The sequence below is a fragment of the Cynocephalus volans genome, chromosome 6 (assembly GCF_027409185.1).
Source record: "Cynocephalus volans isolate mCynVol1 chromosome 6, mCynVol1.pri, whole genome shotgun sequence".
Classification (NCBI taxonomy): Eukaryota; Metazoa; Chordata; class Mammalia; order Dermoptera; family Cynocephalidae; genus Cynocephalus; species Cynocephalus volans.
Window position 1 is genome coordinate 136,541,555 of NC_084465.1, and position 26,780 is coordinate 136,568,334.

Sequence of the window (26,780 nt, forward strand, 5' to 3'; positions counted from 1 at the left end):
TACAAATCTTTCCATGAGCTTTTTGAAGCACCCTTGTGTGTGTGCATGCTGTGGTTTGAAAGTTCCCCCACGTTCATACTGGAACTTAACCCCCAATATGGTGATAGAAGGTAGAGCCTTCAAGAGGACTGTGTCCTTTGAATGAATAGATCCATTCATGAAGTAATGGGTTGATGGCTTAATGGGTTGTCATGGGTGTGGTTCTGATGGCTTTATAAGGGGAGCTAGTGAGAAGGTCAGCTCTGTTGCTCAGGACATTCTTGCCATGTAACACTTTGTATCACTGCAGAGTCACCACCAAGAAGAAGGCCCTTGTCAGGTGTGCCCCCTGGACTGTGGACTTCCCAGCCTCCAAAACTATAAGAAATAAATTCTATTTTTTAAAATAAATTACCCAGTTTCATGTATTCTGTTATTATCAACAGAAGATGGACTAATACTGTATGTGTGTGTATGTATATATATACGTATGTACCTCAAATGAGTGTTTTGAAAATAAAACAGGACAGGTATGGAAAGTGCTAATCAAATTTCCTTGTGTATAATAAATGCCCAACAAATGATAACTGCTTTCTCTTGCCCTTCCCACCCCCTTTGATTTCAAGAGAGGCTTACAACTTAACCCATTATATGACGTTCCTTTGCAATTGTTGGAGAATTTTAATTAGAATTTTTACTGTGGATTGTGTCTGTTTCCCCCCCTTAATTGCAATTGGCTTGCAGGGAGGGAGGGAGGGCAGGAGGCCCATTTCCCAGGTTTTACTACCATACAGGAACCTCACTTCTCCTTCCTCTAAATTTTCCTATAGACTGTTGAGGAGAATCAGTGCTCTCCATCAGTAAAGAAATATCTTTTCTAAAAATAAAGCTGGGAGGGGTTTCTTAAGAAAGCAAATTAGTCTTACATACTTGAGCTGGATCACTCTGTTGTCCCTAACGGTGATGTTATACAGACAGTGCATATCATTTGGGTAGTCCGTATATGAATAGGCAGGACTCCTGATGAACCCACTGGAGAAGTTGAACACGCCACCACAGGCTGCAGAGAAGACAAGCGAATATGCAGAGAGCAGTTGTGACTCACAGCATGGAAAAAGAATTTTGAGATATCCTATACTATTGTACATTTTTTAGCTAAGAAAGATAATAATTATTTTTCTTACAGTAACTTAAACCTCCCTTCACCACATTTACAAATCATTCTGTTTTTTCCACTGGGAGGGAAAGTAAGAGACAGTAAGGGAAGAGAAACAGGGAAAAATATTTTAAGGCACATCTTGGAAAGGAATGAGTCTTAGTCAAATTAATAGCCAGAGTGAAAATAATGAGAAAGAACATTTCACATATGGGGGGTAACTGTCCCTTCTCTATATTTAACTGACAGATTGAGAGAGGATGACAGCCATAACTGGAAGTTTAGAAAAAGCATGCAGAATTCAAGGCACTATCTGGGCATATAGATCTAAGAAAGGCTGCAATCTAGAAAACCTAATGTATCTCCTCTGTCAGGGATAGAATATTACAAGACAAAGAACTGGAAATCATTTTTGGAACTTGCAAGTTTAGTTCCCTCTGTGGGCTAAAATGCATAGCTCTTAAATCCTATGTATTTGTATTTAGTTGTGAGACTGGTAAGGACTATACTTGTTCAAATTTGTATTATCGATCCTCAATGAGCATGAAAAAGCTAGTCCTATTCTCCACACTGACTCCAGAAATTAACAGCCCGGTGCTCTCAGTTACACCAATTAGTCAATAAACAACAGCCATCAAAATATAATAAAGCCTTATTATAAACAATATAAAATTATTATTTTTTGCTTGGGCTTACCTATAAGGAGGATTGGATTGTGCTAATGATGGCAAGTGCCCTACTCTCATGGCAATGAGAAATGCCTATACTATATAATGGGGTTAGTATATTTTGGTGGTGTTTCTATGGTTAATATACTACCAATGACACTGTTCCATTTACATCTCTTAGAATGAGAAGTAAATTATGGCTTCCATTTAAGGTTATTTATTTACTTATTGTTTTGCCTCAGCTGAGCCCATTTCGCAGGGAAAGCTCTTCTCTATATGCCTATAACTATTCATGTGTTCAGATTCCTCGGTACATCTGTAGTGAATTAAATGATAGATTTGGGCAACAACTACTCTATTTCGTTTTATACGCAATTATGTGTTCTCTGAAAGTTTACCAATGCTTAAATAACTCCCCCATCTTTGTACATTGTCAGGATTTGAAGTTTTAATGTCAACAATACTCTTTAAGTGAGACTCTCCAGCTAGATATGTTGAACCTTGCAAACTGTGTTTAAGGAAAATGAGGGATTAAAGAGTAGAAGAATTTAAAGCAGGGGCTTAACTCTCCAAAGCAGCAGTTGTACCAAAAGAATAAAACAAATCAATCCTTTTCTTTATTCAACAAGACAACAGGGGAAGGAATGTTAATTGCCCAGTTCTATTCTGTTGGTGTCAACAGATCTACAAAGCCATACATAACCACACTTTGCAAATATTGGAGGTCAAGATTCAGATAGCAGCTAATGTGAATAAATTATGAATGCCTTTTTCATGAGTAAATAAACATTTTTTAGTCTTTTCTGTGGATAGAAAAGATGATTTATTTGAGGAGAAACTAACTTTTTAGCAATGGGTTTGGTCAAGCAAAGACAAAACAAAATTTGACAAGATTTGTGTGCCAGTATCACTGAAGTTGGAATGTTGTGGGAAAAATATTGTCAGCAAACTAACCGAGCAATTTTAGGAGTACTGCAGGAGGGCAAATGACTATTTAAGATAAGGAAATAACAATCTTACAATTTTCTTGGTAGCTACAGTGGCCCCTATGCCTGTGCTGCAGCTTGTCTCTTCACTCTGCCTTAGATATACAAAAGTTGTAAATTATAGCACAGTTGAATATATCAGTCTTTTCCTTTAGGGCTTGTGCTTTTTGCATATTGTTTAAAACATCCTTTCCTATCAGAAGGTCATTTAAGATATTTAAGTTATCGCCCTTAAATTTATAAAATATCTTTCATATTAGCAAAATGCCTTGGGGAAGTAAAACAGGCATCTGGATAATTCAGGCCAAAAAGTAACTTTATGTAAAGTATTAACAGCTAAAGATAGCAGGAATGTTCATTTTAAATTCTCAAAATAAATCTCAATTCTCCCTTTGATTTTTCAAAGTAGTCCTAGCCAAAGTTCACAAAAAAGGTCTCCCTTCCCCCCTTTTAAGGAAAAATGTCTAAGTATTTTTGTACTATGCACCTAGTTGACTAATTTTTCCCTTGAAGTCTCTGAATCTTCAAGTTGGTGATGTATGAATCACAATGAAAACTCCTTATGTAAATTACTCAAGAAAAAAGGAAAATTCCAAATTCTATTATTATGGCTACTCACAGATTATCCTATAGGAAAACTTGAATCCAAAGTCTGTGATGTGTGCATTTGAGTAGAAATTAAGCAACACGGGGCCCATGATGGTGACGGGCGCTAGGATCTCATCGCCACACATGGTAGCAATAGGCGTGGAAGAGAAGCCGGTACCCCTGATAATGTGCACCCCGTCATTGGCACAGCTTCCTGTGACGGCTGAGTGAGCTGTACAAAGCACAAAACAACCAGCATTATGATCAGAAACAACAAACAATTGATGCTGCAAATTTTAGAACAAAAATGTTATGACGATTCATGCAAATGATAGTGAAATTAAAATGAGTCAAGAGATATTTTGGTAAGTTATTATTTAACTGTGTTTCCTGATGAAAAGATTTTTACCATCATTTCAAAAGAAGAACAGGCATGAAAAAATAGGTAGAAATTCTCAATAGGTAAATTCCACTTTGAAACAATCTAGAATTTTCTTCCTTTATGAAATAGTTCTTTTAATTCAGTGATTATAAACTAGGGACAATTTTGCATCCCAAGGGACATTTGGCAATATCTGAAGACATTTTTTGCACCATACTTGGGAGTGGGAGGCCAGGAATGCTGCTAAATATGCTGCAATGTAGTCCCCAAGCCCCAGCTCTCAAACTGCAAAAAACTACCCAGCCCCAAATGCCAATAGTGCTGCCACTGACAGAGCGTAGGTACAGATAAGAGACTCCTACCATGGAGAAATCATTAGAAAGTCCTTAATGTTTATTGAACAACCGTTCTAAGTAGTTACACAAGCAAACTTAGCTTAAGGGTTTAGTGATTGTAAAAATACATATCATTGTTTTCAAATTATAAAACAATTATATACTCCAATCTTCCTTCCCCCAAAGAAAAATATTAAACAGAATAAACAAGAAATTCAAAAGACTTTTATTAGTATAATTTATTCAGTCATTTTTACAAGTTAAAACATTAATTGAGATCATACAGAGCACAATCTTTTGTAACCTCATTTTATTAACATAAAATTAACACCGTACATTTTATTAGCATCATACATTTTCATGTGATTATATAGTCTTCTAAAACTGTATTAATGCATATATCAAATTCCAACACATACATGTGTCATCCTATATTCAATCAGTCCCCTACTGCTCAGTAATTCTATCTTCTCCACATTTTTCTGACTAAAAATATTGTCAAAACAAACATTCTGGTACATCAATATTAAAGGTCTTTTCCAATTATTTCAGTAGAATAAATTTTGAGTTTGGGTTACTGGTGAGGCAAGATTCTTTTTCAGGTTTATCAAATTGCCCTTTGGAAAGGAATTACCAATTCACACTCCCACAGAACTTTAGTGACTTAACATTCTTCCCAATTCTAATTTTCATCACCCCATAGAGAAACCTCCTACCCATTGGCAATCACTCCCAGTCTGGTCCTCCTTGTTTACCGCTCTCCCAGCCTGAGACAACCACTAATCTATTTTCTGTTTCTGTGGATTTGTGTATTCTGGACATTGCACATCAGCAGAGTTATATAATACGTGACCTTTTGTGACTGGCTTCTTTTATTTCACATAATGTTTTTGATGTTCATCCATGTTACATGTAGCATGTGCCAGCACTTCATTCCTTTTTATGGCTAAATAATATTTCATTGAATCGCGGCACCACATTTTTTATCCGTTCATCAATGTTTTTGGCTATTACAATAATGCTGCTATAAACATTAATGTACAAGTTTTTGCGTGGACATATGTTTTCAATTCTCTTAAATATATAACTAGAAGTGGAATTGCTGGTTCATACAGTAACTCTATGTTTAACGTTTTGAGGCCCTGCCCTACGGTTTTCCAAGGTGGCTGTACCATTTTATAATCCCACCCACAATCTAGCGGCATTCCAATTTCTCCACATTCTTGCTAATGTCTGTTTTTGCCTGCCTGCCTTTTTTATTGCAGCTGTCCTAGGGGGTGTGAAGTGGTAGCTCACTGTAATCCTGATTTGCACTTCTCTGATGGCTGATGGTGCTGAGCATCTTTCATGTGTTCATGGGCCATTTGCATATCTTCTTTGAAGAAATGTCTATTCAGATACTTTGCCATTTTTAAATTGGGTTGTCTTTCCATTGCTGAGTTGAAAAAGTTCTTATGCATTTTGGATACTAGTATTGCCATGTTTTTATTTCTCTTGGATAAATACCTAGGAGTATAATTGCTGTGTTATAAATTAGGTGTACATTTAATTTTATAAGAAACTGCCAATCAGTTTTTCAAAGTGGTTACATCAGTATACATTCTCACCAAGAATATATTAGACTTCCAGTTGCTTTGCATGCTTGCTAACATTCGATATTCTCAGTCTTTTTAACTTTAGCCATTCCGGTGTGTGTGAAATAGTATCTTATGATGATATTTAATTTGCATTGCTCTGATGACTAATGATATGGAATACTTTTCACAGTCTCACCGGCAAACAACAACAAAACATTTTTATTTCATGTAGATGCTAACTTGAACGTGTATCTAACAGCCCCCTTCTCCCATCACACAAATTTACCTATTTCCAAATTCCCCATTGGAAATGGCCCAAACTGCATTACAATATTTTATATGTACATACTACGTACTATGGTGTAGTGGACTCTGATATCAGACTGTTTGCTGTTAGAATACTCTACTTATAAATTGGGGATATCATGATACACATTTATGATTTCAGTTTCCCAGGCCATAGACCTTGGTTCAAGGGTGGGCATGTGACCTAAGCCAATTCAATTAAGATGAATTTCAAGACCCCTGTCTGGAATTTTGAATAAAGGTGGTAATGTGCTGGTAAATATAACCACCACCTCTCTGAGGGTAAAAAATAATTCCTGGTTTGTGGCATTTGCCAATTTCCGTGGTGTAAATATACCTACCATAGCCAATTTTGGGCTACTAACACGAGGTTATGAAATGCAGAACTGGGAACAGACGAGCAAAACTGTCTTGCAAGATGGTGCAAGCCAACTCCAGCATACCATCAGATATATACCATCTTTCTTCCTGGATGTGGATGAGGGGCACCTCCTCCCCCTCCCCCACTGTGCCCTCTGTGAGGGCAGCTACCCTACAGCCATGAGAAGAGCCAGCCTTAGGGTGAGGCTCACACTGGAGCAGCAGAATAAGAATAGAGACAGTAGAATATTTGAAGACATCATTAACACGCTGGATTAAGCATATCTGACACACTTTGAGAACAACTTTAAGACCTTTCAGAAGTAAAAACCAATAAATTGTCCTTTTGTGTTTAAAGCAGGTTGAATTAAGTTTCCTGTTAATTGTACCACAAGACTTGCTAATCAATATGGTAGCTATTTTTATTATTATGACAGTCGTGATTACTATTGTTTATAGAACCCCACTGTCCTGAACACTGTTGATAAATTGATTGATTACTCCAAGGCATGACATCAGACTCAATGGAGGCCAATCAGATGTGTTGAAACTGTAATGGAGTAAGAGAGAGTCAGTGGTAGGAACCAAAGAGGTCAACCTTGGAAAACATCAGCAGCTGTGTTTCCTGACACATGAAGAAAGCCAGGTGGCAATAAGAAAAAAGAAGTTGTGCTGCAGAAAGCAGCAAAAAGGGGGGGAAGAGAGAGCATGCTGGATTCTTGTCCCTGGTTTCCCTGGTTCTAAAAGTCCATTACTCCCTTTCTTATTTTTAAACCTTTTTTTGATGAGATGAGATAACCCAGTATCCTTTCTATAAACTCTACTTTATATCTAAGTCAACTGGAAGATAACCTACCACTTTTAAGTCAAAGAATCTTGACAAATACATCCCTTTTCACATTTCTGTACATTAAAGAGCCTCCACCCCTTTTGAGTGTGAGTATTATCTTAGAGAAAATGGATATTGTAAGTCTTAAGTAATTTTAGGAACACATTTGGCTCCTTAACTAAGTTTTTATCCAGTCTCAAGAAATAAATGCAGGATATATTTATTAATTCAACCTCAAAGAATTCCCTTATTTTGAAAATCCCAGAATATGCTTCTAATTGGGCATAAATCTACAAGTTAAAAGTTGAAACACTTAACTTCAATGACCTTATCATTTAATTAGAAGTGATAAGATTTTGGAAAAATAGGACAAAGAGGAAATAGATTAAACTCAGATTCTTGACTTGAATACTGCCAAATTATATACCTTAATTATAATCTCCAAATTTGTCTTCAAGACACCAAAAGCTCCATTGGAATTTTAAAAATTCAGAGTATATGAATTTTGAGAATAAAAATAATAATATGCATTAGTTATAGCAATATATTTTAGTTATCAGAAATATATAAAGTTGTAAAACTAAAATCACAGAATGCAGGAAAATACTGCTGATGCTTGATTAAATTCTTGGTCCCACATTTGGTCAAATGGCCTCTAAGAAGGTGTGCTTTAAATATTAAAGAGTTATATTTTTAATTGTTGGCCTAATAATTTAGACTACCACGGTGGTAGTTTTCTTAGAAAATTATCGAAAGGATGTCAAAGATAGGGTACAGTGTGTCTTATACTTGATTATGTTTCCAAATAATTAAAGGAACAAATTCAGTTACAGAGAGTTCATTCATGAAATAGCAGTGGTATACTGAGATGTAATCAAAACCCGTTAACTATTTACGAAAGGTCTATATTCAACAGTAAGAAAGTTGGTTGGGGAGATGCAGAGAAAGTTGAGAGGAGATTTTAATTTTCTTGTAGATGGCAATAGGATATCAAATAACTAAACAAATTATTCAAGACAATTTGCCCATTCTCAAAGCCTGATTCAGTAAAATGAGAAAGTTATAATATTTGGCAAGTTGTTTCATGGATCAAAACATTCTTATCTCCTTTTCAGTAGTCATTTCTTTAAGATAGGATGTCCTTCCACATTTGTCCATAAGAAATCAAATATCTACATAATATCAGAACTTCATAAAGTTACCTAAAGCCTAAGGACATATCAGGGATCAGCATGAACAAGGTAATATGCAGTAAAATAAGATGTAAGTATGTAATTAGGCATTAAGTAATTACACATGTACGTCTTTTTCTCAAGCTCTACATACCACATCACTACATTAGGTCGAAGATATGAGCCTGATTCTTTGGAGAGAAGACACGTGGAGACAAAGACCACAGGCATCAAAAAATAATTATATTACACACTTTTCCTTAATTATAGGACGATTCAATTGCATATAAAATCAAAATATATACAAAATCCTCAAGTAGAATACAGTTAAATTCAAGTAGGGAGTATTGTCTTCCAGGGAGAGAGGGAAACATAGTCAAGATTTGAAAAAAGTTCTTCAAAAAGTAAGATGGATGTCAAAGTTGAGTTTGTGGCCAAGGGGTGTCATTCAATCAGGCATATGAGAATTTGTCAGGAAGAGAAACACCCTGAAATTAAACAATACTTTCTCCTTGGACTACAGCCCATGTCAAGGGACAGGAAGCTACAGTCATTCTTAATTCTATATTTAAAAAGTGATTTGATATATATTTACTGCTGAAATCTCTAAGCTGTAAAAAAATTCTCTATGATTTGTTTTTATGACTATTTTCCATCCTTTTGAAAAACTTAAAAACATGTTTTACTGTTTAAAATGGTTAAGGCTCTATGCAATGTATTGAAATTTAATCTTTATTATATTTTTCTGGGCTTGATTACAGTGCAACATCTAATTCTGAATTCCATCATGATTCCAAGAACTTGGAGAGAGTTGAAAGGAAACTAAAGATGAGTAATTCAGCAAATAATATAAACTTGTGGAATTTAGATTCAGACTGCAGTTTTTCTCCACAGTCACAGAGAGAGGCAGAGATGCCAGAGAGGACTAGCGATGAGGGAAAATCCTGTAGTTGGGATATTTTAATACTGTAGATAAGATGAAGTCTTTTCAGTAAAGTAGAAAAACAGGTTCAAGGGAGAAGCTTGTGAACGAGGGGGCAATGACTGGATCTGTCGCCTGTCTAATGAACTTCCCTCTGAGTATCTTGGAGACTGGTCTCCTGGATGGATGAAAGATACAGCAGAGGAAAAAGCATGTGTTAGAACTAAACTCCACCAACTGTGAAGGCCAAAGCCTTAAAACAAAGAGAGCAAAGAATCTCATAGAAACTCAACTGTCTAATCTAGTGCTCTGCCAATTTGAATAAAATATCAATAGGAAATATTTCAAAAGAACCATTGCCCAATTTTTTTCTACAACAGCATATTGAGAAATGTGCCCACATTCTGAATTCTTTAGAAACAATTGAGAAAGCAAAAAAGAAGACATGGTAAGTAATTGAGTGATGCCATTTCTTTTTAAACTTAACTGGGAGAAAATGTGAAGGAAAAGAATTGACAAACTCTCAAATATTGTGCTTCTTGATGGGAAAAGGGCAAAAGAGAACAATCTAAAGCTAAATTTTCTTCGTTTTTTTTTTCCCTTTGAGCTTTTTATTGGTTGTAGCCTGTAAAACCAGGACTTCTAAGTTGATCAAAGAGAAGTCAGGCAAATATTAGGTAGGACTTTCCACCTGACTGCGCTGGAAATCTAGCCCCATCCCTCTTGGGACTTTTGAGACCATCCCTAGAGGAAAAGGAGCCAAAAAGTATTTGCTCTTTTGGAACTCTCTATTCCACGTGCTAAGTATACTCTACTGTCCAATGCTTATCAATTACAATTTGAGTAGATGTAGGATTTTTTTAATTAAGAATTTCCAAACTCTTCATTATCACCAAAGTGAACCAATGTTATCATCCAATTTTAATGATAGAAAAATCAAGATACAGAAGGCACTGGCTTACCTTAGGTTACCATACCTGCTAAGTGCTTTATCTATGAAGTAGGAAAACTGAGTCTATCATTTTTTCAGAGAGCATCTACTTGGCCACATCAATAGCAAACACACACACAAAAAATACTTTTAAGTTGTTCCATGTTTGGGAAAAGAAAATCGGTACTTACATAATAACACCTGATTCCAAAATAGGTACATTGATAGTTTGTAGTTCATAGAATATCTAATATCGGAAATGTAAATATAAAGAGAAAGAGAAACATAGGTCAATGTAAAAAAACATTCTTTCAGAAAAACTTACTTTGTGGTAAGTGGAAAGTAGGTCACTGAGCCTTTGTAATCTAAGAGCAGAGAAAGCACCAGTATGTGGTTGAATAATCAGTATATTTTCCTGAAGAGTAAAACCTTCCCTAACCAATTGTCAGTGTTTAGTAGACACAACGTAGGAACAAGTGTGTTTCCCCCCCCATAGTATTCTGTAGCCTGGGATAGCCCAGGTTTTTCTTGCCAATTCCACCATTTGTGCTAATGGCCTACCAAGCCAACAGCTCTAGAACCTTCTTCTCCACCTAGGTCAACAGTGACTCTGCTGCAAGGCTAGATTCATAAGTCATTTGTACTGAATCTCTCAGAAACACTTCCTATCGTCTATAGCAGCTAGAAAGGTCAGTGCTTCTTCAATAAAGCTCTGACACTCTGACCGTCCCTGAGAGCAAGTCTCAGTTTTATCACATGAATCCCTCAGGTTCACTTTAGAAAGGCTGGGGAATGGTTAATTTTACTGCAGCTAACTTTCTAGCTTGCTGATGGTATTCAATAAACATCAGTACTGATATGATTAGCGATAAGACTGTAATTATAAAATAAAATTGATTAATGTTGCTCTTTTGGGGAATCACCATAATTTAACTAGTCTATAGCCAGAAATTACTCACTTAGCAGTTTAAAAATGCTGAGTACTTGTAACACTGGAAATGTAATAACATATTATCATAAGGCTATCATCTTAGAAAAAAATCAGTCTCTTCAATTGGGTGAAGATTAGCAAATCCGTTAGTGGAACTGGCAATCACTTCATCTGGCATTATCTGACTTTTATAACTACTAACACGAGGGTACTCCAAAAAGTTCATGGAAAGATTCATATTATCTTTTAATTCTATTTTCCATGAATTTTTTGAAGTACCCTTGTGTGCGTGCATGCGTGTGCGTGTGTAAAGCAAAGAGATTATCAGAAAGAAAGATGAAGTAATTTGTACAAAGTTATGAGCTAGTAAGTGGCTGACCTGGCATTAGGACCCATGCTGAAATGCTGTGATCTCTCCTACTCCACCACACTTCAGTATTCCAGAATATTCTTGCCCCTTTATCCCACCCAGTCAACCAAGCTTAGGGAGCTACTGTTTGAGGTCAGTACAGAGTCCCTTGTAAAAATACATATCCCATTGGTACAGAGTGCTTTTTGTGGCATTATAATATATTTACCAGCATCTCCTTTTTTACTTGGAATGACATTGGCATATAATGTTCTCACATTTATTTAATTTAATGAGCACAAATGCACATTCCAAGCCACATGTTTTATTCCCCCGTTATTAAAATAATTTTCCCCGATTATAAAAATAATACAAAAGGTAGGAGGAAGAAAATAAGTATCACCTATAAATTTTTCTCACGGTGGTAACAACTCTTAAAATACTGCTTAATAGCCTTATAGATTTTATTCACATGTATGTTACTTTAAAAAGAAAATTGGATCATCTTATATAAACTACTTTACCAGCCCCCAATACTTTATATATCATCAACATCTTTTTATATTATTGGGATTTTGTGCTAGCAAATGCTGAAAAGATTATATTTCACTTCAAATTTCATTTTTTCAGTGATATAAATCAGTTTATACTTGGCATTTTCTAGCAAATACATGTGTCGAAAAATATAACTGCAGAGAAGTAAGAAAAGGAGGTGAGGTCATAGAAAAAAGATTAAGTGAGAAAGGCTTTGTATAATTTATCAATTTATGAGTACTGACATGTCATTTTTATTTTTATAAACCATAAATTTCCCAGATGTTGAACACTGTAGAACATTTTGCTAAGTGTAACTTTTCACTGCCAAGGGAGGCTAGCCCAATGGGAAAGAAATTTTGAATATACAGAGGTAGCTTGAAAATTTACAGATTAACCATAGGTTAGAAACAGAAAGCTAATTTGTAAAAAAAAAATATATGTAAGATTATGAGTGGTTGAAAATACCCATCTACTTGAAGGGACTTCTTTTCTATGGTATTGGTATCCATTAAACATCAAGTCATATCTATGATCAGTCGGAGCTTGTCCAAACCAGCAGCTCCCCTGTTCTCTTTGCCAACAGCCCACTCCCTAGGACTGAACACAGAGGAGCACTTGAAGCTGGGAATCCCAACACTGCGGAATCACGACTGGGAAGATGAAGATGATAAAGAGAAAGGAGATGAAAGGATGTCCCATGGTAGTATTGAATTAAAGCAGGACACAGATATTAAATTTTATTAATTCACTCACTTCATTTAGTATTTATTGAGCACCACCTATTTTGACTTAGAGAGACAGTTTCTCTTGCTGGTTAAGTTATAGTGTGTGCGCTACATGTGCAGAAAGCGGAACTCTTGTACCTTATTGATGGGAATGTAGATTAGTACAGCCATTACAGAAAACAATATGAAGTTTCCTGAAAAAAATTAAAAACAGAACTACCATATGACCTAGCAATTCCCCTTCTGGGTACACATTCAAAAGAAATTAAATGAGTATGTTGAAGAGATATCTGCACTCCCATTTCACTGCAGCATTATTCACAATAGCCAAGGCATGAAATCAATCTAAGTGTCCATCACCAAATGAATGAATAAAGAAAATGTGGTATATGTACACCATGGAGTGCTATTCAGCCTTTAAAAAGAAAGAAAACCTGTCATTTGCAACATGGCTGAACCTGAAGGACATTATGTTAAGGGAAATAAGCCAGTCACAGAAAGACAAATTCCATATGATCTCACTTGTATGTGGAAACTAAAAAAGTTGAACTCACAGAAGCAGAGAACAGAATGGTAGTTGCCAGAGACTAGGGAAATGGAGAGAAGTTAGTCAGAGAACACAAAATTTCAGTGAGACAGGAGGAGTAACTTCAAGATATTTAGTGCATAACATGGTGACCAGAGTTAATCACAACGTATTGTACACCCAAAACTTCTGAGAGTAGATTTTAAAAATGTTCTCACCACAAAAAATAAATATGTGAGTTAACGGATGTGTTAATAGATTTAGCCATTCCACAATGTACACATGTATCAAAACATCACATTGTACCCCACAAATATACAATTTTTATTTGTCAATTAAAAATAAATTAATTAGTTAAAAGAAAAGAATAAACTCACCTTCCAAATGAAAAGACACAGAAGTCAAGAGGACCACGGACAGGGGATCAGCCCCTATGACATAGGTGCAATCCATGTTGTTGTCATATTGCTTTGGGTAGTTTGGAGAAATGATGTAACCTGTAGGGCTAGTGAAATTACCTCCACATCCTACATGAGAACAGAAAGGCATTATCAGAGCATTTGTTCTTGCAAGTAGTATCTATTTTATTCATTCTCTAGAGATATAGTTCTCTGAGACACTCCAAATGGGAGAAGAAATAACAAAGAGAATGAAACTCTGATTTAAAAATAAATATATATGCAAAATAAGAACATTATAGAATTTTAGAAAATGCTGCAGTTTTATGAGCTAAGAGATAGAAATTCTTACCATAAATCCACTGCAAATCCCTTAATATTAAGATATTTTTAAAAAGGATGTTAGGAAAGATTGAATATGGTTCATGTAGATAAATAAAACTGATGAAAAGTGACTTGCTCCTGATTAGTACTTTATACACTTAATGTTTTTAAAATGTTTTATTATTAGAAAATGATATTATTTTATTACTATTGTAATCTGGCTAGAACAACAATAGTCACTTTTAAAAAATAGTTGAATTTACTAATCCAAACTCTTATCAAATTCATACATGAATCCCCAGTGTCAGAAATAAGGCAAAATATCTTTTTAACATTAAAATGACATGTGTTTTCATATAACCACGGACTGGTTAATTCACATCACTCCCTGATCTATTAAGTCTGAAAATATCTTCATCCTTTTAAACTGATATTAAAACACACACATTACACACACATAAACGTACAACAGACCAACTGAAGACCAGCATTGGATCTGGGGTTTCCTTTCATTATTTCCATTATTTCTTTCATTATTCATATTTCATTATTTTCATTATTTCCTTTATATTTTCATTATTTTCATACTTTTATTCATGTCTGAAATACCTGTTTTATGCATTATTTCCTCCAATTCCTTTACTCAGACTTTTTCCTAAATAGTGGTCTGCAATTAGATGCTACTTGATTTAACTCAGCCAACAGGCACATGACATGGCTTCTCAGACCTGAAAACTGCTTCATTCTCCACTAATCTAATTTGTGTTCAGTAGTTAGAGAAGTGGACCCATGTACCAAGCTAGGAAGGGAAAATTCCAAAGGGCACAGTTCCCAAAGTTTACTGGGCATGAGAGTCCTCTTGGGTGAAAGCTAAAACATGCAACACCCCACCCATGGAAATTCTGCATTTGGATGGGTCTGGGGTGAATGTTTCTCAAGTGACTTTGGTGCAGGTCGTCCAGGTGCCCTATGCCAGGCATACTGGTGTCTACTAATTACCCAATACCTGCCCCACTCTGGATTGTAGGTTTAGTTTTAGATGCCAGCTAGTGGCACTCATGCCCTTTATATCATTTCTCAATTGACCTACTATTGGACTTAGTTTCATTCTCACTGGTTTTCGAAGGAAGGTGTCCTCTTGGGATTAGGTGGCCTGCCCATGTTTCAGGCCACCCTGCTCCTTCCCTTAAGACCCCTATTCCAGCCAACCCTGGTGTAGCTCTCCCACTATTCCCCAAGCCTTCCTGGGGCAACCATACTCTTTCAAGGACCTCTGGGTTTGGAGTTTAGTGCTACTTACGGCTTACAAAAGATGCAGAGAAGCCCTGAGCTGGCGTCTCCTGAGACTGGAAGACGGCGGTGAAGGCGTTGCTGGGCGTGATGATGGAGCCAGGAGCCACGTTCCCACAGCCCATGGCTAACAGGGCTCTGTCAGCCTCCTCAGTTCCTGCCCACACCTAGCAAGGGCATAAACATGACTTAAGGCTGTGGTTTTCCCCTGTCATATCTTAACATGCATATGCTTGAAAGCAATGGCACTCAGGTATATAGAAAACTAAACATAAATAGTAAATAAAACACATGCACATTTTCTTTTGAGAACAGTTTTTTAAGCTGCTTTTCCATTTATTTATTTTTGGGGTTTTTTTTGGCAGCTGGTTGGTATAGGGATCTGAACCCTTGACCTTGGTGTAACCAGCACTGCGCTAAAACCAAGCAAGCTAACCGGCCAGCCCTAAGCTGCGTTTTAGATAGTGTATCCCATTCTTGACTTCTCTAAGGAGATTTGTTAATTTTTGTGTATCTGGCCAGTGATTTTTAGAAAATCAATCACTACCCAGTGTCCTCTTAACTTCTAGTTGAACTGAGCTGGCTCAACTTGCTGAAGGAGACAGAACCGAAACATGGGCTCCTGTGATGCTTATCATTTGTCCAGGGAGGATGGCAAATTGTTGGGAACATTTACCAAGCAAGAGGCACATGAAAATTACTACACTGTGCAGCATGGAGAAAGTGAACGTGAATTCCAAGTATGCATGTAATTAGCATGAATTGGAATAAATCATACAACACTTCCTGGTAGTATTGAAATTTAAGGTTCGTTTTAAAGAAAGGATGAGATTCAGTCACTATGTACTATGCACTAAAGACTGGGTTGGCAACTCACTTGATTGGTCTGGTCACCTTGAAAGAATTAATTTATACACTCGTGCAAAAACTAGGTGCTGGGGAATAAGTTGTGAGTATTAAAATTCCAGATCAAACCAATTTTTTTTTTAAAAAAACAGATTCTTGATAATTGGCCTAGGGAAGGACAGAGACATTAACCACAGAATCACAAATTTAAATGCAAAATTCCAACTATGAAGTAAGGAGCTGTAAAGGAGCTATTGAAAGTGTAAAATAGCTGGCTTTGCCTGATTTGGGGAGATAAGCTTCCCCTGAGAAAACCCCAATGGCTGGAAGGGATATGGCTAGTTCAGAGAACAGAGAAAACTGACTAAGGTGTGAGGGAGGCTGCAGAGGTGGCCTCTGGGGCGAGCCTATGTAGACATTAAGAAGAAGTATGAAACAATACTGATTCATAACACTGATTTAATATTTCTCAGCTTGGTAAAGACATATTATTTCAATTGATTCTCAAACATTGGGTATGCAGCTTTATGAATATGATGTTCACATAGTGAATTACCTAATGATGCATTTTTCAAAATGTATCCCGGTTGTTAAGTGACACATGATTGAATTATGTTATTAATTTGTTTTTTCATGTTTATTCTTATAGAAATGTGATCAATTCCTGTGTCTTGTTCTTGTATTTTGGAACTTTGCCATATTCAGTTATTAATCCCAGGAGCTATTTTGTATATTTGTTGAGATTTTCCTTGAAAACAATTATGTTATTTGCAATAGTGGCAGCTTTATTTCTTCTTTTCCAATCAGTATGTCTTTTCTTTTTCTCCCCTCATTGCAGTATCTAGAACTTCCAATACTATGCTGAATAAGAATGGTAAAAATGAAAATCCTACCTTTTACTGGTCTTAGAGGGAAAGCATTCATTCTTTCACCAATGAGTATATTAACTGCAGGCTTTTTGTAGAATTTTTTTTTTTTTAATCAAGATGAAGTTAATTCTCATATATTACTAACTTTCTGAGAGTTCTTATTATGAACAGTGCTTGATTTTGTCAAATGCTTTTTCTGTATCAACATGATATAATTGTACAATTTTTTCTCTTTAACTCGTGAATGTGATCAAATCCATTGATTATTTTTTCATTGTTGAACAAGCCTGAATATTTGTAAGAAATTCCACTTGTTCATGGTGTCTAATTCTTTTCATACATTGTTGGATTTGGTTTGCCAAAAAATTTTAAGAATCTTTGCATCAAATTTTATAAGAAATATTTGTCTGGAATTTTCTTTTTCTTTTTAAAAAATACTATGTTTGGTTTTGGTCCCAGAAGAATTCTCTCCTCATAAAATAAATAAAATAAATTGAAAAGTATCCTTTCCTCTTCTATGTACAATTGGTATGAATTCTTCCTCAAATGATTTTAGAATTCTCCAGTGAAACCATTTCTGGATATTTCTTTTTCAGTAGATTTTAAATTATGGTTCAATTTCTTTACTAGTTACAGGGCTGTTTTGATTGTCTATTTCATATGGTTGAATTTTGATAGCTTTTGCTTACTTGAAAACTGCTGCACTCTCCACTAATCTAATTTGTGTTCAGTAGTTAGAGAAGTGGACCCATGTACCAAGCTAGGAAGGGAAAATCCCAAAGATTTTTATCTAAGAGGCATGAGAGTACTCTTAGATGAAAGCTAAAACATGCAACACCCCACCCATGGAAATTCTGCATTTGGATGGCTAAATGATGGCCCCTGAAAGATACGCCCATATCCTAATTCCCAGAACTTATTAATGTTGCCTTATTTGGAAAAAGGGTGTTTGCAAATGTGATTAAATTAAAGATCTTGGGATGAGATCAGCCTGAATTATCTGTACAGGCCTTTATTCCAGCAACAGGGTTCTTATAAGAGACCCAGAGGAGAGACACACAGAGAAGAGAAGAGACAACATGACCATGAAGGTGAAGATTGAAATGATGCTACCACAGTCAAGCAATGTCTGCAGTCACCAGAGGCTGGAAGAGGCAAGAAATGAATTGTCCCCTAGAGTCTTTGGAAGGAGCTGACATTCTGATTTGGGACTTATTTCTGTTCTTTTCACATTCCTTTTTCTTACTGATGCTCCAAGATTCCAAGATTCCTTATTGTATCATTATATTTTTGTCTGAAGAACTTCCATTAGACAATCTTTTTTTTTTTTTTTTTTTGGTGACTGGCCAGTATAGGGATCATACCCTGAACCTTGGTTTTATCAGCACCATGCTCTTACCAACTGAGCTAACCAGCCATCCCTCCGTTAGACAATCTTTAATGGCAGGTCTCCTTGTGATAATTTCTTTTAATTTCCCCTTATATGAGGATTTTTTATTTCCCTTTCATTCCTGAAAAATAGTTTTCCAGATATAAAATTTATGGTTGACAGTTCTTTTATTTCAGTACTTGAAAAATACTGTGTTACTTTCTTATGACCTCTGTAGTGGATTGAATTATGGCCCCCCAAAACTCACTGAAGCTTGAATTGTGTCCCCCAAGTTTTATGTATTAGAAAATTGGCCCCCGCTGTGACTGTTAAGAGGGTGGGAAATCCTATTATCGTAATTGAAAGATGGGGCCTTGAATAAGTGATTAGATTGTAGGACCATGTCGTAGTGAACGGATTAAAAATGGAGGGCATGGGCATGGTTTGTAGGGCTTTAAAAGGAGAGTGAAAGAGGAGATTACTCTCTCACTGCTCTCTGCTTCCACCATCTTGCAATGTGAGACCCCTGGGTCATTGTTGCCACCACCAGATGGACTTTGGACTTCCCAGCCTCAGAAACTGTAAGCAATAAATTTCATTTTCTTATAAATCACCCAGTTCCATGTATTCTATTATAAGCAACAGAAATGGACTAATACAGCCTCCATGGTTTCGATGAAAAATCTTTTATTCAAATTGATCTTTCCCTATATGTAATGTCTCAATTCTCTTTGACTGCTTTCAAGATTTTTTTGTTTGCCTTTAGTGTTCAGAAGTTCAATTATAATATTCCTTGGCTTGGATTTCTTTTGATTTATCCTATTTGGGATTTACTCAGCTTCCTCAATCTACAGGTGTGCATCTTTTGCCAAATGGAAAGTTTACAGTCATTATTTCTGTGACTACTCTTTCAGCTGTGTTCTCTCTTCCCTTTCTAGGACTCCAGTGAAATGAATGCTGGATCTTTTGTTATAATCCATGGGTCTGTAAGGCTCTGTTTGTGGGTTATTTTTTTTTTTTTCTTACAGTCTATTTTCTTTTTGTTGTTTAGATTGCATGAATTCTATTGTTCCGTTCTCAAGTTCATTAATTCTATTTTCTGTCACCTCTACTCTACTATTGAGCCTATCTGCTAATATGTTTTTCAGTTCTATAACTGCCATTCAGTTCTTCATTACAACTATGATTTCTTTGTTGAGATTTTATATTTTTTTATTTGTTTCAAGAGAATTTGTGAGTGATTGCTGAAGCATTTTTATGAAAACTACTTTAACATCCTGGTCCCATAATTCCCACATCTGATTCAACTCTGTGTTAACATCACTTGATTGTCTTTTCCCACTCAAGTTGCAATGTTCTTGGTTCTTGGTATAATGGGTTCTTTTTTATTATATCTTGGACATTTTATCTATTATGTTAGAATACTCTGGGTCCTATTTAAATCTTTTATTTAGGCAGGCAGTCATCCTGTTTTTGTTTAGCATGCGGTCCTGCATACTTTTGTGGGCTGTGATTCCAATGGCTCTTCAATTTTCAGAGTCTTTGTGGTGGAATTTTGGTCTGCTTGGTTTATGTGGTGCTTCTGGGGCTCCCGTTAGTTCATGGTGGTGCTACCTAAGTGGGCTAGGGTGCTTCACTTGGGTGGGCCTCTGTGTGTTTCTCAGCTGGAGGGCAGGGGTATAGGAGGATTTCCCTGCTAATGCCCCCTGGCTGCCCCAATGTCTCTGGTTGAGGGAAGAACATCTCTGACTTGTAGGGACAAAGAGGCTTCCTGGACAAAGCCATTTGCTGTGACTACATCCTCTTTTCTCACTCTGCCCATGTTCTCCCATGTTTCTGGGTTGGGGAAGAGAATCTTAACACCATGGGGACAAAGAGCCTTCTCAGACTTTTTGTGACTGGGCCCCTTTTTTCCAGTTCTGCCTGCCCTGCTATTTATGGATGGGTGAAGAGAGTCTCAGGCTCACAGGAATAAAGGGGCTTCCCACACTGAGTCCCTTTACTGGTTCTGGTCCCCCCCCCTCCCCAGCATATCTTGGCAGAAAAGAGTCTCAGGTCCAGCAGGAGAACAGGAGTGCTTCTTCTGGCCACTTGTGTTTGGCAACTTTCCTAACAGGTTTCACTTGCCAGTGGTGTTGGGCTTGCCTGATATTATCAGAAGGACTCATGCCCATTCAATCCAGTGGAGAAATAAACCTGTCTTTCTTCAGGTTCCATTTTTACAACTGGAGAACTTGCAAGGCTTTGCTTAAATCCATACATCTGATATGGATTCATTTCATGAGGAGTTTATTTGGAAAAGGCAGCTAGGAACGGTGTATATTACATGTGCTTTATTACACACATTTTATATAAGAATGGTATTTTCATTTAAACAGTAAACATGAATCAATAAGATATAAAACAAAATTCAAGAGATGATATGAAATAATAACATCAACAATAAAAGCCATTTCTACTCCTTAGGTGACTTTATATTCCAAGTACTGTGTATTATTTATGTTATTATATTGTATTAGTTCTACTGCCCAAAACAGCCCTAGTAAAGTAGGAAGCATTCTCCTCATTTTGAAGTTGAATAATTTGAAGCTCAAATATTTAATTAGCTCATGGAAAAACATGCAAGTGATATAAGAGATATGAATGGAGTTCAGGCTAATGTAACCTTGAGGCCAATACTCTTTCCACTAAAAAGCATAGCCTCTTAGAGACAGAACATACAAGACTGCAAAATAGCATAGAGGAAATCAATCAATAATACAGTCATCATGGTCATAAGTCAATGGAAAGTGATAAGTCTGTGCCATGTGGGCAGTATTTGTAACTTCAGAGAAAGAGAGCTTTGGGGACTGTCCCATTGCCATCATTTTTACATGGGTCTCTCATGCTCTTTTCAGCTCGTGGGCTCTTATTGGCCAAGGTGAAGGCCAGCATTAGCTACTTCTCCAACTTTCTGTAATTTTTATGGCATACTTTAAATTTTGCCTGTGATGGTGCCTTATATTGTAAAGGGCATTAGTTCTTTAGAACCTATTAGAAAAAAAAAGAAAGAAAATAAAAAGAAAGAAAAAAAACCCAACAAATAAAACTGGCCCTCCTGCTTTAGTTTCCATGGAAAGGAAGAACCATAAATGCTCATGAGAATTTAATAAGGCCAGAGAACAAGCTCCTTAAATGAGTTACTTTGCCTAGGTATTAGCCAATGAAAAACCACGAGGCTCTTTGTGTGTTGTGGTTCAAATTTTAATTCCTAATAGGTGAGGTTTTCTTTTTTTTCACTGAAGAAGTTCGAACATCAAAATTGTCTTTTTTTTTTTTTTTTTTAATCTTGAATAGCAATGAATCATTTCTAGCCTGAACATTTATGTTCGTAAAACCAGTTTGGCTCCAATTAAATAAACAAGTGTACTAACCTTCACAAAGCTGTTCTGACACTGTCCACCACCACTGGGGATTAGGAAGTTGTTGTCAAAGCTGATCTCTAAGTGTTTACTTTCATGAGTAATGACTGTCCAGGAACATCTGCTGTTTTCAGGAAAATTCTGAGGCCAGTGAGGGGATCTGATTGTTCCATTTTCTGAATGAAATATTCCACCACAACCTGAAAAATTGTCATGGGAAAAGTCATCAATCTGCAAGGAAAATAACAATTTTGGGAAACCAAGACTTTCGGAGAAGGAACATTTCAAAGTATGTGATCTCAGTTCATCTTTCTTAGTATGTCTCATCTTCGGGACAGGTGTACAGCAGAAACTCTCAATAAATGCAGAAGTGCATTGCATTGAGAGGAAACTTCAGCTGTTACAGTTTTGTTACACCTATACGGAACTCAACTGAGACCAGTAATCCTTGCCATAAAGAGGATAGATTTCTATCCTGTCTTCAAACAATAGCAATATTTATTGCTCCTCTTAAGGCTATGTAGTACTTGTAGCCTGGCAATGTCAAGTTCTGTATTTTATTACCACTAACATATGAGAATACAACTCTACACTCATTTGTAATTTTACTCTAACACGCTGTTCTAGAGAAAGTGATTTTGAACTGGAGAAAATTCTTCCATTAAGAAATCTGGCTTATTCATATTGAAGCTGACTGATGGATGAAAATAAATTACATGGATTAAAAGAAAGAAAAATCTAGAATTATTTTCATACTAAAAATATGTAATTCAGATGGCAAAGAAAAATATGGATACAAGACAAAATGAAGTTAAAAGAGCATTCTTTGAATCTTTTGCTTTTAAACCCTTTGAAACTAGTGCTTCATATAAAACTACCTTCTAACCTCAGCAGCAGCCAGTGGTTTAATGAGGGAAAGTCTGACTCATTCTACAAAGATCTCCATAATAACTCTGAGTCTACTAGAAAGAATTGTCCTGTGTGATATTCAGGATTTACTGAAATCTGGAAAAAAGTATTGCGTACAAGTCCTCACATTTTCTGAGAATTTTCACAAGGTTTATTCTTTATATGCACAAAAGCTGCTTTTAAAAAATCTGTGATATTTTGATTCAGTAACCACATACTACAGCACTTATTCTAAATCACAGATCTCATCATCTTCTTCAAAACTTTTCAATAGCTCCCCATTGCTCCATGGGTAATATATAAACCACGGCTCTTCATGATGTAGGCTACTTATTCTCCTGCTCCCAGCTTACCACTCAGCATTCTGTCTTTAAGCTCCAAATATTTTAACCTACTTGTGATTCCAACACATATTTCTAACACTTGAGATTTCCTGGTTGTACCATGCCTCTTTGTCTATGGAGGAAGCATTGTGAAGTATTAAGATAAACTTTGGTTTCTGGGCTTGACTGCCTTTATATCAAATCCTGACTCTTCCAATTACCAGTTATATGCTCTAGGCAAATTACCAACACATTTATCCTCAGTTTTTGCCCGTGCAAAATAGAGATGATATGTATTGATATTGTGTTATCCTTCCAGGGTTGTTACATGAGATGACATGTGTAAATATTTAGAACTGAGCCCAACACAGAGTAGATACAAAATGTATATATTTTAAATAAGTTAAATTCAGAAAATACATCACTGAAAAAAGACAATTAGCGTAAAGAACATTTCTTTTACCTAAAGTTTGTGTGCTCCACGTAGCATAAAATCCACCATTTTGCACCGAGTGGTCTGAGTTAAAAATCACCACCAGCTGGTTAGAACCAGACTGGATTGTCCTAGGGTTTGAATTTCCACAGTATTGTCCTATTATGGGTGATCCAGGGGAGCCACCATTCCTGACAGTGACAGAGTCCCAAGCACAAGTTGTATGGGTTTCAATATCAAAGTCACTAAATATAAGCTGCAGAAGAAGAAAGAAATAATGAGGCACTCCAGGTTAAGTGAGCTTATCTACCTCAAAGGCAGATAAAGCCCCAACAAATACTTTTATTTTGTTTTAATTTATACAATTTTGTATTTCTGTCTCTTATTTAATTCTTCCCTCTCCTCCACTCTTTTCCCATGTTGAAGTTTTCTTGGAAATTTTGAGAAGGGATATTTCTCCAGGAAGTGGAGTCATGGGGGACCCCCCCCCCATCCTCTGGGCTAGAATGGCAACTGATATCAAGAACATGAATATACTTCTCTCCTGCATGTGGAATTATCTGTTATGCACAGCTTCTCCCATGCTTGAAAAAGAGATTTCATTCTTTATTAACTGCAAACTTAGAGATACTAGTACATGTCCTCTCATGAGAGAGTTTTAGAGAGAAACAACAATCTGATTGCAGGATCAAAGCTTATTCTAATCCCTCACTTACTAAAAGAATTCCATTTCTATGATATAGTCTCAGAAATAGATATAGTCTCAGAAGTAGTTTATCTAGTTATCAGAACTCACAGTGATGGTGTGGCCTTGTGGGGCTTCCAGCAACCAAGAACAGTGGGTCAAGCTGTCATAAGAGTCTGGATAGTTGGGGCTTGTAATCACTCCACTCTCGCCCACCTGTATTCCGCCACAATCTGAAATTAGATTTGTAACTCTCTAAATAAAATGGAAGGTGGTAAAAAGAACCCCTGCAAATTCAAAGTAGCACTTATAGCCATCATACTTTATGATTTAAAAATACAATAAATGAATAAATAAAGGAAATTGGATAAAAACAAATACAATTGGGTGGAAGATTAGAAATAAACAGAATTCCATACAGTGTTAATTAAACAGAATCACATAGTAAAAACTGGTTCAAGTTTAGTACAAAGGAGAAAGAAAATAATCTATACCATAGAGAATAATTAGATGTGTTGTATAAATGATAGCAAATGAACTAGAGACAAAGTAAATAACATTTCATTTGTTGAAAAAATTAGGCAAGTGAAAATAAATATAAGCTGGAAAGGGTAATCAGTTAGATAATTAAACACTTTGTCATTTGATCATAAGCACATAGTCAGCTATCAAATTATACATTAGCATAACAAGTTGAAAAACTGATACATTTCTAAAGTATAGTATGGTCTGATGTTCAACACAAACATACTGCTTCATAAAGTCTTTTCTTTCAATCTGATAAGGAAAAGTCAACTGGCAAGATGGTTGAGAGGATAGATTATAATCAATCTCACTTCTTTTTTCAACCAGCCATTTGGTTATAACACAAAGAAATGTTAGATAAAACTATAACAAAACGTATTTTGGTTCTTAGCCAAACTCCACTGAAAGAAAAGGAGCTCTCCAAAATCTATAATCAATAAGCATATTCCAATTCAGAGGGATAATCTCAAGCTAAACGTGTGGTAATCTGAGAGGGTAAAGAACCAAGATGTGGGACCCTGAGTTGGGGGGTCTGAGGATTTGGTGACCAGAGAGGAGGAGAAGATATGGCCTTAGACCTCCACAAAAGGAAGTGCTGGAATTAAGATTTTAGGGAAGCTAAAAAGACTGCGATATTATTGAAAAGGAACTAGAAAAACACCAGTGGCCCAGGAAAACAGCAAGGAGTACTGCTGCTCATCTCAGGATGGATTTTCAGGTACAAACTCTGAATGTCACAGATGCAGATCCAATATAAAACATTGGCAAGAATTGAAGAAACTTTCTATAATCTGATAAAGTGTATTTATTGGAAACCTAAGATCGACCAACATATTTAACAAGGAAATGTCTCATAGACATTCACATTAAGGCAGAAACAAGATGCTATCATCCCTTCTGTTCGATGTCATGATGGTGACTTTAGCTAGCAACATAAGACAAGAAAAAGAAATAACGAATTGGGGCTAAAAGATAAAAAGACTATCATATGCAGGAGACATCATTGTTTACACAGAAAAACCAAAGAGAATCCTAGACAAAATACTAAAACTAATGAGTATAGTGAGATCTCTGGACTAAGGATAAATGTACAAAAATTACAAAATTCCTAGATATGGGCAACAACCAATTAAAAAATGTAGTTTAGAATATCTCATTGACATTCACAACAAAACTAATAGCTACCTAGAAGTAAATCTAACAAAACATATGTGAAATCTTTATGGAAAAAATTATAAAATTTTACCTATTATTTTATTGCCAGAATTTAAAATCTTAATCATAAGTCTTACCTGTAAAGGAATACTCTGCATGAAATCCAACATGTTCTACATGTTTATTAGTGACAAAGTGTATCCAGACCTGAGGATAAGGTATAACCAATGGTATTGTAGGCTGTGAAGGGCCACAAAGTCTCCATATCAGGGGCCCATCAGCATCACCTGAACAAAATAATACACCAAGTGCCATTATTTATAATAGCTTTTGAGAAATACATTCAACGAATAAAGAAGAAACAACTAGTAAAAAACATTTCAAGGTATTCACTGACACACATTTAAATTCTGATTTAGTAGCTGACCTTGCACAAAATTCCTCTCTATCTTTGTCAACTGCAAAAGAAAGAATCCCTCCAACAGGGTAAAACACAAATCAAAAAAACATGCTATTTGGTTATAAAACTTTCATTGCTGTAGGTGTCATTTTGTTTCAATTTGTGTTTTCATAACTATTTTAGCATATCTAAACAGAGATACAAGTAACTAAACAAAAAAAAAACTTTTGATATACCTTTTCTTAGTGAGTAAGAAATATACTACCAAGAGTGACAAAATATATCCTCAACATAAAAGTTGTAATTGCCTAAAATTTTAAAGATTTCTTTAGTGTATTGAATCAACTAAAATGAGCAGAATATTCAGCACTCAGTCCAAGAGCTGTCATAGTTGAGCTGAATACTTTTCATGAAGGTTACTTTCACAGAAATTTTACTAACATCGATAGAGCACCCACAGAGCTCACGTTTATCTGCTTTCTATTTATTCCATCAAATGAAAATCACTGACCCTATAAATCAATGACTATAGTATTTTAACTGTCTGTAAATCTAAGGGAATAAAGAGAAGATTGCATTTAACTGACCGAAATT

The 26,780-nt window shown here is 36.0% G+C and overlaps 1 protein-coding gene across 1 annotated transcript in view; it reads right to left on the reverse strand.

The window, feature by feature from the left end:
• Positions 1 to 26,780, reverse strand: part of CUBN (cubilin) — a 253,314-nt gene that overhangs the window by 41,608 nt on the left and 184,926 nt on the right. The window contains exons 51-58 of the mRNA XM_063099467.1: positions 25,924 to 26,073; positions 24,218 to 24,339; positions 23,452 to 23,677; positions 21,769 to 21,956; positions 15,282 to 15,438; positions 13,637 to 13,786; positions 3,409 to 3,609; positions 910 to 1,039 (exon numbers count right to left, since the gene is read on the reverse strand). Coding sequence (XP_062955537.1) covers positions 910 to 1,039; positions 3,409 to 3,609; positions 13,637 to 13,786; positions 15,282 to 15,438; positions 21,769 to 21,956; positions 23,452 to 23,677; positions 24,218 to 24,339; positions 25,924 to 26,073 — 1,324 coding nt within the window. The remainder of the gene's footprint in view (positions 1 to 909; positions 1,040 to 3,408; positions 3,610 to 13,636; positions 13,787 to 15,281; positions 15,439 to 21,768; positions 21,957 to 23,451; positions 23,678 to 24,217; positions 24,340 to 25,923; positions 26,074 to 26,780) is intronic.